General features: G+C 48.7%; 1 protein-coding gene across 1 annotated transcript in view; it reads left to right on the top strand.

Annotated features, from left to right (window-relative positions):
* Positions 1-21077, top strand: part of EPS8L2 (EPS8 signaling adaptor L2) — a 44652-nt gene that overhangs the window by 1782 nt on the left and 21793 nt on the right. The window contains exon 3 of the mRNA XM_072863971.1: positions 16278-16342. Coding sequence (XP_072720072.1) covers positions 16278-16342 — 65 coding nt within the window. The remainder of the gene's footprint in view (positions 1-16277; positions 16343-21077) is intronic.

The following is a 21077-nucleotide window of genomic DNA, read 5'->3' on the forward strand; positions in this document are numbered from 1 at the left end:
GTTTATAAACCATGCCAGCTCCAGAACAGCCAGTGAGTCACTGGGTGAAGAGCCGTAGACAACATTTACGTATCAATAACAGTTATTCCTGATCTTAGCAGCTCTCTTAATGTATCCCATGTGAAGACTTGGCCTGTGGGGTAGGCAGAACAAGCAGAGAGTCGAGTGAGAAGTCACCTCCCTCAGTCACTCCCTGGATAAGAAGATGGGGGGTTGTCTGGGGGAACACTAGCAACTTTCGGGGAGTCCGAGCCTGCAAACTCTCCTACCTGAGAGCTGTCGATTTGCCTGGTTGATGCTTTCATTGGGTACAAACAGGCCGTGTGCCCCTTGTTGGAGAGCTTATATTTGATCAGAAATCCCCCTTTGCAGCTACAAGGTGAGGGTGGTTTATTTGTCCCTGGGAAGTGACTTTGGCTGCTGAATGGTTTTGGCTGGAAGTTTATCAGTGTGGAGTGGCCTGGAGCAGTGTCCCACAAGGGACCTATCTTGCCTGGGAGAAGTGATTGCTGGTGGGAAGGCAGAGGCTGTACTTAGCGGATGAAGTGTTAAACAGATTGTTAACTTTGATTAGCTGCAAAGAAGTGGAACATAGGAATAAAGGTAGAACAGAAATTTGGTATTATTGGCCGGGGCTATTTGTGGCCTGGATGCTGCATGATGGGCAGGTGCCAAGAGGGGGTTTGAACTGTGTCAGTCACTTGTCTGGAGATGAAAGGACACATGATAAGCCTAGAAAGAAGCATGAGGATGAGGTGCGGAAATGTTTGGGTGCTCCTCCACTTTGCACACAGGACTGCTAGTTCAGATGAGCTCCTCCTACCTCTAACAGCATCATTTCTTTTGCTGTGCACTGGAAGCTCCTGCAGATCTGATCGGGGCAGAAAGATTATAGTTGCAAGGTAAATAGAGAGCCATACAGAGCTGTGTAAAAATGAAACCGAGAGCTCACAACTGCATTGGAAACACGGTACGGGCACATGTTAGCACCCATGGGCAGAGGCAGCCCAGGGCCCTGAATTGTCAGGGTTTCAGGGTGGGTCTAATTGTAAGCACAAGGTTGACTTCATGCCTCAGCACGGCGAGCAGGGACCACCCCCCAATGCCTCCACCGCAAAAGCTAGCAAAGGGAAAGGCTGACAAACTGCCTTTAAAACAAACACAGTTTCTCAAGTAAGTAGTTTTCAACACCGAGTTACATCTTTTAAATTTTTTTGCATGGACACACCCCAAAAGCAAATTTCACCAGGGATGGGACCTCTCTGATCAAATTCCAGAAAACCTTAAATGATGACCATAAGTCCATGGGCCAAATCCTCAAGAGGAGTAAATCAGCTGCCCGTTATTTCCCTGCCACCTCTGAAGCGCAGTATGAGGTCTGCAGTAATTTCCTGCATAAATCAGTGGCTGTTGGCTGGCTCAGCCCAGCACTGCACAAGTACATCCACAGGGTTTTTGCTTGGCAGAACTTGAAACCCGCCACACTAATTCAGCATGCCTTTATCAAAGGACACTCAGCATGTGTTAAACCAATATTTAAATGTCTGGGTCCCCTTCGCACTGGGATCCTCCCCCCCCCAATGTTATTTTCTGTTGTGAGCTGGCACATTTGGGGGTGCAGGGCAGGCAAGAACTAAAATTCCAGGGAGAATTATGTTTCATAATAAAACAAATCACATCAAGCTGAGCTGGCCTTGATTATGCAATTACGATGCTGCTAAGGGACATTCGGAGCTTACAAGACTTTTCATATTTCCATTTTTCTCCAGTGTAATCAGGCTGGACCCTCAGCTTGTGTACACTGCCAGGCCTCCAAAGAAATGACTGCGACGACTCCCAGATTCACAGCACGCAGGCATCTGCTGCATTTAAAGCTCACTGGGTAATATACACAGATGCCTAATATTGTTCCTAGGTGAATGAGGCCTTGGTTTTAGCTTGCTTAAGATGTTTTTTCTACAATAGAGTGCCGCTCACTGCAAAGCAGGTATGGGAGGAAGGAGGGCCTGTACTGAACCATTAGCTCAGGTACTTGGGTTCTAATTGCTAACCCAACCTGAGCCTTCATTACTGGCCTAACATGACAGGAGTGCCAACGGCAGGGACACAACTGCTATCTGAGGGCCAAGGTGTCCCCGGTATCAACAGGGACTTACTGGCAGTGTTAAAGCCACCTCAAGTGAGACCCTGGAGAGTGATATTTAAAAAGCATCGTGGTGAGGCTGAAGCAGAGCAGCAGCTCCAGGCTGTGCGCAAAAAGCCAACTAGATAACAGAGGTGGGGGATCTGCTCTGAGCAGTTCAAGAACATAGTGTGAAACTCACAGGGCCACATAGGTCCACACAGGACACAGCCTCGCGGCTGGTGATGGGTGGGGAAGGTAGGTGCTCTGATGTCACCCTTGGCCTGCTGTAATTGCTGTGATCATCAAGCACGCGGCACGCCACCGTGTCTTCTTCACTGTGGTGAGCACAGAGGGATGTGGAGAGATAACCAAAGTCACCAGGGAATTCTGCAAAGAAATTGGCTTAAAGCCCTGAGATATCTTCCCCCAGCTCTATCCCTACCAGAGCTGATCAGAGTGGGATACACTTTCTAGGTGCTCAGCTGCCCTCAGTGGACTTTCCTGACTGTCATGGGAGCAGGATACTCATCCTTTCCTCCCCCCTTAGCAAAATGGCATCACATTTGCTCAGCTCCACATTCTGGAAAAGTCTGCGGCTGCCTGCACAGAGCAAGCCCCAGCTCCGCTGGCAGCAGGGGGAATGGCTGGCACCTATCAAGTTGCCAGCTTACTCAATGCACAGCAACCAGCTGAATAAATGTTAATGCATACCATAAATAAATTAAGCTGCTTCTCCGCTTACTGGCATCTGTTCTGAACCTAGATGAAAGCCTGCAGGGAGGAAACCAGTGTGGCTCTGGCAGAAGCCAAGGGAAGGGCTGGAAGGAAGTGTTTCTGCATAGTGCTTCCCACAGCAGGCTTCTGCCACCCCTTTCTGTGGTGACACCCAGGTGGACTTCTGCAGGCATTCATCTAAGCTGCTTTCATGGTTGATCAGACAGCGCTGTCTCTCGTGACGGATTAGGCAGTGTAACCAGGAGAAGCTGCAGAGTTGAGGGCAGTTTAATGATTACAGTGGATTTCTCATGGGGCTGTAGGAAGGAAATGGCTCTGCAGCAGCATTCAGAGCAGTCCATTTCTGTTTGGCTACAGTGCCTGTCCCTGCAGTGCTCAGCCGCTTGCCAGAACCCCTGACCAACTCCTTGGGTGTCTTTGCCTCTCACTTCAAGTGCTGGGGCACAGAAGTGCCCGGCAGATCCGAAACCAGGCTGGCCCCCCAGCAGGGCCGCAGAGCAGAGGGGTGGGACGTGGAGGGGCACTGCAGAGGTGCAAGACACCAGCCTGGCAGGAGGGCAGCGCTCGTCTCACATCCAAACCCGTGAGACCCAGCCAGCCGGCTCCAACCTGCCCACCCCATCCTTGATACACTCATTTCTGGGAAAGACCAAAACTTATCAGGGTACAGGGCTGGAAAAGGGATTTTGGAGCAAGAGAAGTTGCCTGTAGCATGAGTTAGGCTGGAGAAATGTGGTGCTGAACAGCGGCAGCCTGCGAGGTGCGATCACTTGACACTGCACACCCCCCGTAACCCAAGAAAGGCTTCGGCACTGTAACAGGACACGGGGCGCTAACACAAAGAGAAGAGCCATTCCCGCCTGCCCGGCATGGCCCTGGACAGGTATCGTCTGCCTGGGGAGCGGCGGGGAGAGGAGACTCCATCAGCACCAGCTGCACCCAGGAGCCACTGGCAGAAGTTTGGCAGAGGACACTGGCCCTGGCTAGGCAGAATACACTGATGGCGAAGGAGTAAATTATGTTTAATGGTCACAAACCAAGTCCTGGGGGGTCTCCACAGACCTCCCTTTTCTCTTAACAGGGCCTCCAGCCCCCAGACTGTAATTCCTTGCTGCCGGCTCTCCTGCACCCTCGCTCACACCCTGGGTGAGCACAGCATGAAGCAGGGCCTCGGGGTCACTGCTGTGAGATACCCATCACAGACAAGAGTTGTGCCAACTCACAAATGGCCCCAAGAGCAGAAAGACAGAAACATTGACTCGAGACAGTCTTGCTTTCCCTAAAGCTGCATTGTAAATGTGCATTTACTATTGATGGCTTGGCACGATGACCAACAAAAGGGTCATTATTTACTATTAGTTATTGCCTGCCCGAACCATGAGGTTGTTAATTGTTTCAGGCCACATGGCAGTCACACAGTTATCAATGGGAGCGCTAAGGTACTGTTCCTACCCCACAGCCCTCTAGAAGGGGGTTTGTGCATGGATTTAACACACACTGGTATTGTCTGCAAGATACAACCCTTGCAGGAGTGGTGGCTAGAAATCTAGCTTGCTCAGCCACACAGTTGGGTCGAGAGGACCATGCACATGCCTAAACCCAAGGGGATCTGGGCAGCATCTGAACAGTGCCACTCACCATCATGTCCCTCAGATGCAGGTCTTTTAGCAAAAGCTAAAAATGGAAAGCTCTGGCATTCATTGAGATTATTTCTGAGGTTTGATAGCTCGGCGGGAAGGCCAGGTGTTTGGTTTTAGGCACATCTGACTCAGATGAGATGTCAGCCTGTGTCCTGAAGCAGGCCTGCGTTGCCATCAGTAAAGCAGTGAGGCTGCAATTCTGGATAAAGCAACTTCACATCTGATTGACTGAACAGCCGTTTCCTCCAAAGCTATCATCTCACAGGAGAGTGAAGTCCGAGATCCAGCAAAGATCAAGACTCCTTGCCGTAGAGAGGAGGAACCACTTCCCTCGGACTGCCCTACGGATTCCCGTTTGGGAAATGACAGGGTGACTGAGGGAACTGGTGTTGACTGCAGTGGTACCAACCTAACAGGGATTTCCCAGGCCCAGTGTGTCCTGTACATACCACTCCCCCAAAGGACCTGCTCTGCTTGCCCAAGACCTCCAGAGCACCGGACAAGGCAGATGGACACACAGCTGTGTCTGCCTCCAACCAGCTGCACAACCATGGCCAACACATTTCAGCCTTGGGCATTGCTTTCCCCTGGTCCTGCCCTTTGCCAGGACAGACTGAAAGCTGCTCAGAGGAGGGAGTGTCCCTGGGTGCATTTGCCCAGTGCAATGGGACAGTAACAGGGAGGTAAAGTGCTCCTGCAGTAGGTGGGGTGAAAGGCAGTGCAGTTTTTCCACGTGCTGTTGCTGTTTGCTTACCCAGCCCACTGCAAGAAAGCCCTGAGCAGTGCTGATCACAGGTCCGAGTCAGAGCAATGCCAGAGACATTAATTCCCTATCTCCTCCACTGCCAGCCTTGAATAACTCCCTTGTCCTCCTCCACTGCTCCCTTGGTGCCGTTCCAGCTTCTTTCTTCACGTTCCCTTTCCCACCTGAGATTCCAACTTCAGATTACCCTGGCTTCCCTCTGATGCTGCCTTGTGGGTGACCCTTTTATTAAAAGCCTTGGACATTTAATACTCCAACTGGAAACAGGGCTGGAAGAAAAACAGGAAGCCAGCATTGCTGTTGGTTCCTGCAGACCAAAACCCAGTAGTGGGTAAGATGAGGGATGTATAGGCTCAGCTCAGCCCTGACTGGAGCTACTGGGAGGAGCAGTCTCTGCTCAGGGTACTGCTAGCTGGAAATCTGAGTTGGCTGGGCTCAGCCCTGGCTGCAGACCTGCCTTGCAACCACTCTGACCTGCCGCAGACAGCCTGCATCGTGTCTGCATCGCAGGGCCTTTGGGACAGCAGTTAGTGATGGGGGGCTGCAGAGAGGGATCTGCCGCCTCTGACGCCGCAGTGCCTGCTCGGCATCTCCAGCAGCCCTTTTTCTTTGCCACTTCAAGACTGCTGAGCACAAGTTCTCTCCTTGCATGGAGTAACTGCTCAGAGCTTATTCAGTGGAACATTTTCTTAAATAGAAAAGGGTTGTTGGGTATGCCCAAGTACCTTGGGAACAAAAGCTGTGTTAGTTAATAACAACAAAAAAAAAAGGGAAACTTTTCATGACAAGTTTTTTTGGTCCTCAAGTAAAGCAAATTCATCAGTTTGTTTAATTAAATCAAGGTTCCCCCAATCTTACTAAATGTATTCTGACATTCAAAAAATGTCATTACCAGCTACGAGAAGTTCAGAAAACAACATTTTGGATTGTTTGGTGAAAAATAATTTAGCATATTTCTTCCAGCTCTGGTTGTAAAAGAAAATAGGAACACCTCTACCCATGAGCTTCCCCTGCAGTTTCTCAATACTGTGATTATCTTCTGCTGAGCGGCCCCTGGATGCCTGCCCAGCAGACAGTATGCTACTGTACATACCGCCTTGCGCTCCCTGGCATACCAGACACAAACACGCAGTGTTTCTTGATGTACTCAGTCCTTGCACAAGCCGGGAGGTGGGTCAGGTTTTTATTTGCTCTGTTAGAGTGGGTTATGTCTTCAGCTAATAAAAGAGGAATGTGAGCACTTGGGTCTGAGCTAGTGCAAATATTAAGCATGCCGAGGAGGAATTCAGCCTCATGACACCTACCAGCAGCTGCCGACATGCTATCAGTAAAGTGGCTCCCTGCTGCCAGAGACCATTCATACCTCTGGCTGCCCCCAACCTCAGTGAGAGCCTTTTCATTCATTTCAAGAGCTTCCAGATCATGTACTAACGTGCCACCCATGAGTGACAGCTGCCCCATGCAAAGATTCCCAGCATCACAGCCACCGATACAGACAAGCTCTGGCAGTTCAGAAAGTACCATGGTGCTAACAGGAAAACCAGGGAGCTTGATGCTTCTTAAGAAGCTGCCAAGATGCTTCCAAAATGGAGCTCTCTCCTGGCCGGCCGGCCAGCCATAGGGAACCCCAAGCAGGGAAGCCTCTGCAACAGCAGAAGCAGGGTATGGACCTGCAGATGCCTCCTTATCAGTAGCTCAGACGCAGCAGGTCTGTGCAGTGCCTGAAACCAGATCCTTGACTAACCCTGCAGAACCTGGAGCATCCTCCCACTCGGTGAGGAAGCAGGAACCTGTCAGATCGGCAGAGCTGCGCTACCGCAGATGCGCAGTCAGACTGCCAGATCAGATCTGGCCCTGTGCTCAGATCCTGGGAATGGATGCTGTTTCATAAGGCTGTTTTATAATGCAGGCCTGGCACATTTGCATCATTGCCATTAGCATAGAGAGGCATTTGCTGCTCTGTTTCTCCTCTGGAGGGTTGTGTCCTGACCTGTTAGTTTGGCACAAAGACTAGCTCATGCTACACTGGCAAGTCACTATAAACAGCATGTACACTGCTAGGTAACATATAGATAATATAAAGAATTGGCAAGCTCCAGAAGGCAACAGCCAGGACTTTCCTTAGGCTGTTCCAATAGACGTGGAGGCCAGGGAGGTCTCCAAGTGTGATGCAGGGAATCAAGGAGAGGTCCCTGGTCTGGTACTGCCAGTGAAAACAAACCTAATCCGATACATCTTTGGTTCCTTACATAGGAATATGACTTGTCCATCCCCCACGTTTTCTGCTGTGCCTTCTGCCCAGCAACGGCTGAAAACAAATACAGGGAGAAACGGGGAGGATTAGGGAGGATCCTGTGTGATAAAACTCGCTAATTAATCAGAGAAGGATGTGCATGGAGGGGAGTCTGGGGCCTTCGCAGCTCTGGTGTAACTGCATTTGTTAGAGGCACCTGTTTACACCACAACTGACTTTGGCCCTGGCATACAGCAAGAGCACAGGCGAGTTTTTGTTTAGAGCAGTTTAGAATGTAAATGGATGGAAAGAGATGGTATCTTGGGACTGAGCTTTGGGATCCTGCCTGTAGCAGCCTGTAACCCCCATGCAGCTCAGTGTAGCACCACAGGCACTCCCCCTGCCACCAGCAGCAAAGAAGGGCTCAAATTCCCCCAAAACACTGGGAACAAGTAGTGTCACGGCAGTCACGAGGCCTTCTGCCCTCTCGCAGACGCTTAAGAAAATGCAAAAAGAGCAGAAAAAAATGCTGTAACCCACTAACAGTCTGGGGAAAGCAAAGCATGGTGGGAGCACACCCCATTTGGCCTGTTTACCCCATAATGCAGAGGCATAAGTGTCTTTTGTGTGGAGATGTACGGTCATACAGCTGAACCCCAGCACAGTCAGCAACCATAGATGCTTTTGTCATACCCCTCAGCTAACATCTTTTGGCTATCTGCTTCAGGGTTAGATAAGCTGAGCCCCAGAGGAGCCTGTTTCCCTCCTCCCTAGGCTGACATTCCCCCCTGTGAATATTCACAGGCCATTTCAGAAGCTGGCAGCAGAGGCAGGGCCCAAGCCCAGGTGCACCGTTGGGTGTCTTACCCCTACAGCCACCCTTTCTCCCACCCTTGGTGCCACCGGTACGTTGCACTGGGGATGCTCTGCCCTGCTGGCTTGGCAGAGGCCATGCACGAAGAGAGACAAGCCTACTTCTGCCCTCCTTTGCACTACTCTACATCCCTAGAGACTTTAACCAAGTTATTTCAGCTCTAAGCTGGTCCCAACAGGCAGAATTTATCCCGCTAGCCGATCTCTTGTGCACACAGTCCATCGGGCTGAAGGGAATGTTCACAGCCACGTCCTAACTCCCTGCAAAAAAGGGTGTTGCGTGGAGATGGGGAGGGAACTTGGCACGAAAGATGTGGTTTGGCTTCCTGGACCAAGCTGATAACCCCGTCCCTCCAGGATGTGCATCGATCCTGCTTTTTTGTTTTCCTCATTTATTACTCTCTGTCATCCCTCCCACTCCTTAACATAAAGCCAAACAGGATGCTCTCCCTTCCAGCCAAGATTTTAGCCTCATCACTGGGATTTCAGCCTAGCACCCAGTTTTGAGCCCTTGAGTGAAATCCACCTTGCTACCTTGGCAGTGGTCTGAGCTTTCTCCATTTACTCATGTGGCCACTGGTGCCAGTGGGAAACATCATTCCCACAGCACTGTTTATCCATAAAATATTGCCAACAGAAAACATTCTTCAGAGAACGTCTTTGCAGTTTTCCCCACACCTCTGGGTACAAGGCAAAGATTAAAGCTAGCTGGTTAGGAAACGACTGAACAACTGAACTAAATTCAGTTAAAGAACCATTTATAGGTTTTTCTTCCCTGAAAGGTGTGTCTTAGGGTTCACTGGGCCAAATCCTTAGAGGCAAGAGATGAGACAATTTACCAGAGCGTGTGCATGTCCCACATGGCATCCACACTCAAGTCATTCAGAACTTTCTGGATCACCCACGCCATTCATACAAGTGTTTGGGCTCAGCAACGGCACGACCGTGAATAACCCATCATTGCTGTTTAGGCCACAGAAGGGGATCGCACCAGCCACCTGCCTCCAGATGAGACAGGATCCCCATGCTATGACGGTTTTTTTGTTGCCAGACACCAAAAGCAAGGGACAAAGCTGTATTGTTTTCCCATCTCTTTGGCTCTCTTGGCAGACAGAAGGGAAAAAGTACAGTGGTGGTCACTGTGTGCTCATGCCAGGTTTTATCACCTTCAGGTGTTTGCTGTACTAGTGCCACAGCCCTGGAGCTCTCCTTGCCCTTTGCAGCCCAGCCCGTGTTACATCCAGAGTCCTCCACCGCTACAGCCTCTAAAGGACACAGCAGAAAATAATTCATTTAAACAAAGGTGCAGATTGGCAGCTCTGACAGCAGCTGCCATCTAATTTTGGGAAAATCATCGCTATATTCCTGTAATGCTTATTTATTGCATGGGAATTATGCAAATTCTCCGCCTCCTGGGGCCAGGGTATAGGTTGGATAACACCTTATGGTGCTCAGGTCTTCTCCGTTGCAAGACACTGTAGAAATGTAAAGTGTCCTAGTAGGAGAGGTGTCAGATAAACCGGGAGGAAATTAGCTACTGCTGCTAACATGCCAGCGTTCATTCATACAAAATTAAGCAGACAGAGGACAGGGCTGTGCAGAAGGGCAGTGTGGGAGCTACCCAGGACATGCTACCTGTTTTCTGAAGTCTCTTCTGGCCAAGGGAGTTCACCTGTCCAATGTAAAGGATCCCCCTTGATCCGTAGAGTCAAATGGCCACAGATCTCCCTGCAGGCATCGTTCTGTGCGTGGCATATTCGGTTCAGAGATGGATTTAAGCTAGGGCAAATAATGATGCATCCACTGAAAGGTCTGCAATGTTTCACCTCATTGCTTTGAAGTAAACAAACAAAAAAACCCTCTTTTTTTTTTTTAAAGCACCCACACTTCTAGGATAGATGTGGCCTAAGACTGACTACTTTGTGATTTGCAGCCTGGATCTTTACTTCTTCCTGTGTTTAAATCAAAACTAAATGCTAGGAAAGAAGGACATTTCAGTGTTCTGGCACCCTCTGTCCCCGGAAAGCCTGGGTGTTTTCAGGCTGCATGGTTATGTTTGCAGACGCCAAGAGGAAACACAAAAATAAAAGTTTCCATGGGTGTGGGGACCAGGTAGAAGCCAACGAGACAGAAGGGATTTCAGGAGAAGGAACAAGCAGACAACTTAAAGAAAGGGACAGGAAAGAGAATATGCAGAAACACCCCCTTCCTCACCCTGGGCAGCTTCTGGGACGTCACTTCAATGGCATCCTGAGACAAAATAGAGGCACTTTGTTCTAGTTCTGCAACTTTTAAAGGTAATGCAGAAATGCCAAATGGAACAAAGAAATGCCCCCAGGGAGAATCAACAGAAGGAGGGGGAACATCTGCATTTTCTCCCTGCCCTGGGGCTTGCTTCTGTCTGGAAAAGGCTGCAAATAGCTAAAGGGGCCTTTGGCCCCTCTGAGTGAGCTTAACCCCTAGTGCGGGGCTATGCAGAGCTCTGAGGTTTCGACAGGTCCCCAAGATTTCCAAGGGCTTCTCCAAACGTTTTCTCAGAGATGCATGCTGAGATCTTCCGTGACCATGACACGTGCAGCTTCTTTGAGCTTGGAGGATGGGGCAAAGGCATCAGAGGGGACCCCAGAAAGTCTGTAGGCAACCAGCCACAGCCCTGACCATTGCTACAGCTCCATGGGCTGTTCTCCTACCAGAAAGCCAGTCTGGTTCTCCTACCAGAAAGGCAGCCTACAGTCTCGTAGGCTGTTCTAGCAGAAACACAGTCCCACGCTAGCCTCCCTCTAGAAACCCTGTCCCCCAGTATACCTTCCCTTTCTCGGAGCCTACCAGCTCTTGACACGTCTCTGCACCCTTCCTTTCAGGGCTGGAAACGTTTGCCTGTCCTAATGTAAAAACCCTTTGTTTCCAGGCTGACCACTTCAGCCTTTTCCACTCCCTTCTAAGAAGAAGGGGACGGGATGTCTTAAAATCCAAATTTGCCCCCATCCCACACAGACGAGGTGTTCTCATTTCCATTAGTGTCATCTATTTACATGAGAAATGCTTGGTGAGGAAATTGAGGTTATGGAGAGAAAAAAAAGTTACTCACATCAGACACGAATCCCTGCGGTGTGTGTTGCCGTGTGCCCTCTTCCAGACCTTGCCCCACATTTGAAGTAGGGCAGACTGCAATTAAAACACACAGCAAACAGAAAATGCCATTGACCCTTCAATGCCAGCCTAAGGTGGGAAGTGGCTGTGCTGAAATATTAATTAATTTACTCAAGGTCACTCTGGAAGCTAATGGCTGAGCAGGGAGCTGTGCTGGGTGTCTGAGGTCTTTCCCCCCTGAACTATCCTCGTTCCACCTCTGAGTCAGCGCTGGCAGTGTAAAAGGCACTGGCTTGGAGACCTGCAGTCTCCATTAACGCCTCTACCAGCGTGCCCACCAATAAATCATTTCTACTTGCAAACAGCAGACATTTCAGGGCTACCAGGAAATAGCCGCAGAGGCAAAGCACACTGCTGTGTTTTCAGTCACAGGCACAGAGATACAGGGTGCAGAGTACTTGGGTGTCCTACCAAGCTGATGGCACACCTCAGGCTTAAAGAGTGTTAGAAAAGTGTTAAAAAGCATTAGAAATCAGCTTCTATCAACCCTTGCCAGCCTCCGAACAAAAGCAGCAGTATCTCTTTTCATGTCTGTTGTCTCTGGGCTATCTTTGTATGTTTAGCATGCTCCTGCAGCCACAGATAGGTTTGCTACCAGTGCTCAGCCCTGCGTCTTTGGAGAAGTAACCAACAGGAGCTCTGCTGGCCAAGGAGAAAGGTGAAAACCCCAAGCTAAATCCCACAGAAAGCAGCCCTTCGGGCCAGTGCTTGTTCTGGAGAGACACCTGCTGGCGATGCCCACCGAGCTGAGCTGAGCTCAGGGACACGCTAATCCTCCTTCCATGGAAGCCAAGTAGAAATACAAGCATAACGGAGATGCAAGGAGAATCTAGGGGAAAAGGTTCACACTACCAAGGTGGAACCCAAAGCAAAAGCATGCTGCGAACCTGCACGTGACCCAAGTCCCGATGCCAACTCCGCCACCCCTTGTGCCTGACCAGCATTTCGCAGTCCCAAACCAGGGCAGGTCACAGGAGTGAGAGCACCTGACGGACACTTAGCAAGAAAACAGTGCGAAAAACCCACAGTCTAATATACCTGAGAGGTTTGAGCTTGTTCAACCATAACCAGTTTTTAACTGCCCTCCCTGGCAGCTCTCTGATTTTAGGACAGCCAAAGAAACCCCAAATTCCCACTAGGTGTGAACTAAATCAAAGTAACCTGAAACAGGAGCATTCACAGAGGCTGGATGGGTTGGCTCAAAATCCTATCCCATTCTAGGCAGGAAAAATCTAGGCATGAAGCTGCATGTTACATGCAGGGGCACGCACACTCGTAAGGAAGGACATTTGCAGAAATCCTGGCAATCAGTGCCAAGGAGGCACATGCCTATAAGATATTTTAACTCCTGTCAACTCTCTGGGAAAGCAGCAGATTCAGGCCACCTTCTCCTTCCTTTGCACAGGATCTGCTGGCAGGAGGTTTAAATAACAGCTACTCAGGTGAGAAGTGAATACAAGGAGGGCCCCAGGACTAAGCTAAAGCTCCAAACCAGTGATTTGGGGTTTGTTTTCTGCTCTTGTCACAGAAGGATGCTCTGTTGGACATAACAGATTTATTCCTTGCTAGCGCTCTCCTGCATGCAAGTCTTAAAGGAGACCACGCATCAGAGTTGGCAAATTACCCCCCAGCCAACACTCAGGCTGTAATTCAGTGTCACACCTTCTCCATCACTATCACTAGCTTCAGGAGCTGCCACCCTTCCTAATCCTGACCCTCATTTCTCTGTCCCACTGCTGCAGTCCACTGACCCCTCTTGCTGTCCTGTCCAACCGTTTGTGGGACAAGTTCACTCAAGCAATCTCAGGGAAAGGGACGGATGGGATGCATGGTCTGAACTAGTGTGGAGCAGCAACATGAGCAGCAGCAGCAGGCAGCTGCTGGAGATGATGTCCATTTGCAGGAGGCTCAGTGATTCCTGGTAGCTTTGGAGAAGATGTAAAGGACAGGCTTAGTAGATCTTGTAGAAAACAACTCCATGGTTTGGGAGCAACCAGGGGACCGTGCTTTCTTGGGGTGAAGTGGTCAGAGAGCACTTTGCTGGGATGTAGTCAGAAGAGAAGGAAAAGGCTGTCAGAGCAGCACTGCTTCAGTCACTACTTGTATTGACCATGACAGCTTTCCCTTCTGTGGGTGCCCTGTACCCCTCTGTCCCACTTGCTGGACCCCTTCCCATGCATAGACCCAAGGCAGGAGACCCACGGGGTGGGCAGGCGTGTGCACCACACACCCTTCCCTCTTCCTCTGCATGCACCCGGCTCCTCTCCCTGACCAGCAGCTTGGGAGTCCCCTCACTGTCACTCCCACAGCAACCTCGAAGATATGCTTGTAAAGAGTCTGCTAAGGAGTCTGGTAAAAAATGTGCAAACAACACAAAAGCAGACCAGGTACTGTTCCTTTCTGCTCCTCCTTTGTCCCTGCTCCTATCACCCACACTCATCACTCTTCCTTCTTTCATGGCAATGCACACCCATCACACACCCAACAGCCTGCTCCTGTGCCTGCTGAAGGTGGCCAGGGTGCAGGGAGAACCTGGCTGACTTCTCTAAATGAGCCCACATTGCTCACTCCTCAGGGCTGGGGCTTGGTGGCTTCTCTGTCTGCAAAGCAACTGCCTCAGAACCAAGAGCAGGAAGGCAACGCTGAGGGAGACTATGGCTGGCCGGATTGGGCACTGAGAGACCAGTTCACAAGGGGAAAGAAATGGGATAGCAAGTTCAATAGTACAATAGTAGCAGCAGCAGATAGGAAACAGTCACTTCTCTGTTTTACACAAGTGACAGAGGAAAAAAAAAAAAAAAGACAAGACACTAGCAGTGGTAAAGCCAGAACTACTGCTTGAGCTCCTTCAAGCCCTTGAGCTGTGCTCATTTACCCAGAAGGGAAAGGATTTGCACAGAAGCAAACCAGGGAAGAACTCAGTGCACAGGCCAGTATTTGTCCTGCCGAACAAACTAAAAGGATGCAAAACACTTGCAATTTCAGAGGACAGCAAAAGGAAAAGTCAAACAAACCATGGTGTCCCTAGGGAAGAGCTACATGACCAGCACCTTCGTTAGGCTGCTCTCCTCTTTCTCAAATTATCACCTAAGGAGTGACCAGACAGAGCCCTGGTTGCCTGTAGCCCATCCACGTGGGCAGAGGCCTTCCAGGGGCATCACAGGATGGTCGCTACTCCTTCCCAGAGCTCCTTACCACCTCCAGCCCCTTCCACTTGCTGCCCTGCCCTTGCTCTGCTTTATATTCACTTCATTCACTGTCTGCAGTTTGAAATAGACTTATCTTCAGTCTTCCATCTTTTTTATTTAAAAAAAAAAAAAGTCATGGTCTTTTGATTACAAGGAAAGCTTCAATTTTTAGCAATCAAAAATACTACCGGTGTTTCTTGTAAGTCTTCGGGGAGTGTTTGTCAATTAAAATGCGACACACTACTAAAAAGATAAACTAAGGGAACATTTTAGAAAGTTTTACCTAGGTCTTGCACCACTTCACCAAAAGATCCTTTTTTTTTTTTTATTAAGTTTGTTGGAAACTGACCGAATGAGTTCCTACAAGGATATTCATTTTCTAGGTGCCAGCCTCTTTAATGTGAAATTTGTTAAATGAGACCACACATTCTGTGTTCAAAGAAAAGGGGAAAACAAGAGAAAAGCCAACATCTCCGAGAAGTCATTAAAGAGAGCTTTGAAGTAAAGCACAAATAAACTAAGATTGATATATACTTCTTTAAAATGTGAGGAGTCCTCATGTTTGCTGTGTTATGAAATCCCCTTGGTTGTGACTGTTGCTACAGAGGACAGGATATTCTAACACAGGCTTTAAGAAGGGTGAAAATGTATAAAACTTCCATTACATTTTCTAAGCAAACCAGAGATCAGAGGATGTCCTCTGCTGGTGAGAAAGGTGTTTTCAGTTTGGATGCTCTCAGATCATTCTGGGCCTGGATAGTTATTCCTCTGCTATTCAGGCAAAGTAGTTATAAGGAATCCCTGGACAAGTCCCAGTTAAACAGCGAGTAAGAGCTGGCAGGGTAAATTCTTATAGGATTATATTCAATAGCTTCATGAAATTCCAAGCAATTATTTCCCAATTGCTCTTTACTGCCACTTTCCAGTAAGAAATCCAGGAAGTAATGAAGATTTGTTACCTCAAAAATATTGTACAAAAACCGCAGGTTCTGACTGGCTGGCCTTGATCCCTGCAGCCTTCCTATCTGTAACTACAGCCCTTTACCGCAGCTTGCCAGGAAATACAAGAAAGCAAACTAAAAGCATCACAGTAGTGCAGAGGGTTTCCTCTGGAGGACAATTCAAAGGGCTGTTATGTCCAAACTGGTGGGTTGTGGTGGATTTCTTGCCACGTGCATGCTATAGCCTTCTGCCACCCTTCTCAAGCCACTTCTCACCTCCCCAGCCCTCTTCCAAGGGCTTCCTTAATCATTCATTGTCTGGGGCTTTCCTTTACACTAGGTTTAATTTCCTCCACAGACGGTGCTGACCTCCAGGAATTATCAGCAGCATTAAGGGATACAACTTGAATGTGTACCTTAGACACTCACTTTGCCAATCCTTGTTACAAAAAGTTAATATCGTTAATATGTCTTATTATTCTCAATACTCTGGTTGAAGCTGGAAGCTCAGAGACTATGAGAAAGACTGTAGCACCCCATCATGAGAGCTGTAATTCTCAGACCCTGATATACCGATAAACAGCCACTACAATGAAGGTTTGTTTTCTTCTTTTTTTTTTTTTTTTCAGAACAAAGGAAAAAATACTCCAACTCCAATGTCATTATGCATGAGACTTCACAGTACCACGTACAGGTCAGTATGCAATGAAACGTTAAGGGGCTGAAAGGCCAATGTCAGTGATAGATGCTGGTAACTCAATGAGTTTCGTTTGTCCTGGACCTTCATTAGGCCAAAGAGGAGTGGGGAACCTTCTTACAATAAGCAAGTGTCACTCTTCACACCCTGGGAGAGGCAAACAGCAAAGCTGCTTGAAACCTCATATTTCTTTTCTCCAGTTCCTGGCCCCGGATGCCTGTAGATAAACTTGTCTCCTGAGCTTACCCCCCGCTGGGTCCACCCACTATTTCTAGCTCCTGGACCGTAGAACACACTTTCAGACTTAGCCAAGCGCTGCAATTTCCCTCCTTGAGCTGTGGGTCACCATGGTCCTGCCAGCCTGGGCCCGGGGACGGAGACCACACAAGTCCTCTCAATCACATGTAACACGCTACTGAAGCTGGGGTCATCTGGGCTTCTCATCCGATTCCCTTGAGCACAAAAGGGTAGGAAAGTAAATAGCCTGTGTAGGCGGAGCACAGGAATTTCTTCACCACAGACACTCTGAGGAGATAAACTGAAGGACTATGAGAGCAGCACAAGTCCTGAGACAATTCCTCTCCCAAGACTGACCCCACTCCTTCCTACGAGTCAGAGGTTTCAGGCTGGACTGGATCCCTCTCCTTTCTCTTCTCTCCTCTTACATATTGCCTGCTCTGTCTAAAATCAATACCAGCTCTCCTGCCATCTTTTATTTCTCTGCTGCTTTTCTCCAACTCCTTGCTTTGGAGAGCAGCAGTTGTTCCATTATGGTATAGCATTATTTGAAAGTCCAAGCGAATAGACTCTGGTATAGCTCCCAGATCCTCCCACAAGGCTACAAACAGCTTTCCACGGCGCAACTCTGAACCACGCTCAAATCCCATAACAAAGCCGGGTCCAGACTTCAATGGCTTCTCCCACATGGCGTGACACAGGTCATCCCTGACCATCTACCTGTCCCTCCCTTGGATCCCACGTGTTTCTTTGAACTGAAGAGTGGGAGAGACACCCACATTAGACAGACTGCTTTGGAGATGGGGAGAGAAACAGAGACCAGTCACTGCTTCTGCACATCCAGTGTACTGACCTACACCAAAGGCTTGGAAGTTCCTGGCTTGTCCTCTTTCCCTTGCTGGGCTCCAACTAGGACCAGTGTCTGGGGACATTTTGAGGTCAGCAACTCTGTCCTCTTGCTATGAGGCGTGACATGTGCTGGGAAGGTCACTGTCTCAGGGGCTTGCTGTGGAGCCAGCACTAACCAGTTGTTCAGCTGGGCACTTTGTGTCATTACAGCCTGCAGATGGGAAATGGTTGAGGAGAAGGGAGGACAAAAGTGATCATTAAAGAATATGAAGTTGGTTTAATTACATATGGACCTCTCTTCTACTTTAAATTTAAATTGGAAGCGGCATACAAAACCATAATTTATCAAAAATTTATTTCCTTTCTGAATAATCAAGATTCAGCAAATTAAAGTGTTGAGTAATTGGGGAGAGGAGAATGGCGAAAAAAAAAAGTTAAAAAGACAAGGGAAATTCTGTACAAGGAAACAGGAAATGGAGAAGCTGTTGTCCTCTCTTCCTCCTCTGCATTTGAAGGAGAGCACTGGGAGCTGTTGTCCCTCTCATCACCCCGTGCTGCAAACCCTTCTTGATCAGCATGGACAGACAGGATAAAAACAGGGATCCCGTGGCAGTTGCAGGAACTCATCTGCCCAAATAACAGAGACCACATTGACTATCATCTTTCAGCTCTCCCTCAGCTACTGCATCCTCTCAAGTAATTCAAAACCCTTCAACCATGACAGGCATTAAGGCAAATTAATCTCCCAGTGTCGCAGACATCCACTGAAAAAAAGAGGAGCCAGCCTGGCCGTCCCGGGCCCGGCGATTCCTGGAATACAACACACCGGTGCAGGCCAGCAGCCTCCACACCACAGGAACAGAGGTGCCCATCTGAGGCTGGGCCATCCATCGCTGAAAATTGGGCAAGGCAAGAAAGGAAAACACTTTACAAGGGTCATATTTAGTAGACAGGGCCCTCTCTTCTCTGGTTTAAGACTCCAGTCCAGCAGAGAGCTTAAGTACACGGTTAGAAATAAAGGAGCCTGTTCAGTTGCTTAAAATGAAATTTAGACTTTTAAAAACGCTTCTTTGGAAAGAGGCCATGGTTTCCAACAGAGAAACTAACTCAATGGCCAGCCGCCCCATCAGTGGCCCTGCCAACCATCCCCATCAGCGACTCCTACCAAATAGTCACTCATGGAAGCAGAGAAGGGACTTTAAACAGTGACACGTACATGAATTCTTCATTAAATATGCCATATGACACCCATTGGTGAGTCTCTACATTGAACTTTGACCAAGCCAAACAGGATTTCAGTGGCAGGCAGCGAGGGAGGAAGAGGTTTCCTCACCAGAGGCATTTTACACCCTCTGAAGTAATCTATAAGGTGATCAAAGTTTAATAGTGGATGGAGTCATTGCCCATTCTTACAAGAGCTACTATATTTGAATATCCATCTGGACGAAAAGGGGTTTTAATGAGATAAATCAAAGACAGTAGCAAGCTTCTCTCCCTCTCACTCCACCAGTATCTAAAGAAAATGGAAAAGAAAAAAAATATTCTAATGAGCCCGAATTAGACAAGTAACTTGCCCCTCCATGAAAATTGACTTACTTAACAGTAAACAACAAAAGAATTTATGAAGATTGTAAACCAGGCAGTTAAAATAATAGAACAGATAAGAATGCCCATCATCAGGTATAAACCAATTCACTGCTCAGAAAGCAGAGGGTTTGTCACCTCTGCACAGATAATATTGACTTTGCAAATACCTTTTTGTGCACTATTTTACAATTACAGTTACATATACCTGAGCATGTTTTTCATATCTGATTGCATGGCTAATCTCAGCTTTCAGCTCAAATACCTACCAGGAGTTTTATTTAGACAGTGCCTCACCCAATACCTTTGCTTTATGAACACAGGATTGGGTCTTACACTTTGCAGTGTTTATTCTCTTCTCTGCTCTTTCCAGTCTTTGTGAATTATCAAACCACCACCTTAACAACAAACCGGTCACCACAAATCCTCTCCATCCCTAATTACCACCATTGACCATCATGTTTAAAGACTCAGCCCTTTCCGCCTGTCAGGGCTACCAGTGCTTTAAATCTGAGCCTTTCCCCCTGCGTCCACCTTGTCTGGAGCCGATTGCAACAGCAGTTCTTGCGTGTGCTTCAACAGGACCATCCAAAGCTCCATGCTCCAAGTACAGGGATCCTCCTCAGGTCTATCTGGTCTGTATCAGACCCCAATGTTCATGGCCTCTCCAAGGTCCCTTCGTAACCTATTTCCACTGCAGGACGGTGCTGGTTCCCTCCCTGGTGCTGCAGCAGGGTCAGCTTTTACTGCCTCTTAGACTGCTTCCTGCTTTGCATCTCCCTGGGCTTTTACAGGTAAAAAAGGACTTCCTTCGCAAGCAAGTCTCTCATCCTCCTCCATTGCCCTCTGAGGCACATGCTGATTGTAGACACTACCCATTGGGTTATTTAATCAGCTCATGAGCTGAGACTGCTACAGACAGATTTTCCTGCAGCCCTTTCTTCTTCTTTTCGTGTGTTTTGTAGCTCTTGCTTGCTCGTCTTCTGGGACAAAGACTGTCTTTTTGTGCCATGCCAGACCCTGACCCCTGATATGGCACCACTGTAGCAAAGAGTCAGCACCAGAAAGAAACTGCTTGAACCCTTAAAAGGTTATGTCTGATCACTGGGAGAAGGCACAAAAGACAAGGGACAAAAGCCAGGCAAAACTCATCCCTGAACTAGAGACAACAAAGAGCCTCTCCAAATTTCACATCCCAATTTGTGGCTTGCTTTAAACACACCCCATTTTTCCAGCTCTTGCTTTGAAACCAGGCTGCAGGATTTGTGCATCAAAGACCAGCAGGAGTTTCCACTGCCACCATCCACACAAACACTAAATGCCCCGCAGGACTGTTTCTGGGGTTGCTGCACTGTTGCCCCCAGACCCACAGCGAACGCATCTGCCCTACCACAGTACCTGGGTCTCCCTGCCAGAAGGGTTAATCTGCTCCACGGCTCTTCAGCTGACCCACAGCTGATTCAGCAGCAATGTGTTATTTACCCTAATGCTATTGAGTAGGGGAGGTGGGGTGAGAGGGTCATGCTGGTGGATGGGCCATCAATATTCCAAGGAAGAAAGAGCTGGGACCTGGCCTGATAAGCCTCCCGGCAGCAGGCCCTTGGACTAGCTGTGGCACAGATGCATTGGTCAGGCCTATAACTTGCCCATCCAAAAACCTCCTGCCTTTCTCTCCTGGAGAAAGTTGGTTTTGACGGGGAAAAGTTTCAGCCACTTTCCCAGTTGGATATGTTCTCCTTCCCTTCTCCTCACCAGGAACACGGCAGGGCAGCAGAGGGAACAAGGTGAAACGGGACCATTTCCTCTTCCTTCCTGAATTTTTTCCCTTCCCCTGTTGTCACCTGAACACGTGGCCTGGCTGTGCTGTCACTCACACAGGAACAACTGCACAGAAAACAGCCTGGCCGCTCTGAGCAGGCAAGGCTCCCAGCTTCTCCTGCCTTGCAGTCCCCTCTGCTGGCAGACGCACGTTCTCCCCATCCACAGAGAGCAGCGCATGCTCTCCGTGGCTGCTGATCAGAGTGGAGAAAAATAAGTTACCTGGATTTCTGGAGTGGCCTTC

This window comes from Ciconia boyciana, chromosome 6 (genome assembly GCF_034638445.1).
Source record: "Ciconia boyciana chromosome 6, ASM3463844v1, whole genome shotgun sequence".
Classification (NCBI taxonomy): domain Eukaryota; kingdom Metazoa; phylum Chordata; class Aves; order Ciconiiformes; family Ciconiidae; genus Ciconia; species Ciconia boyciana.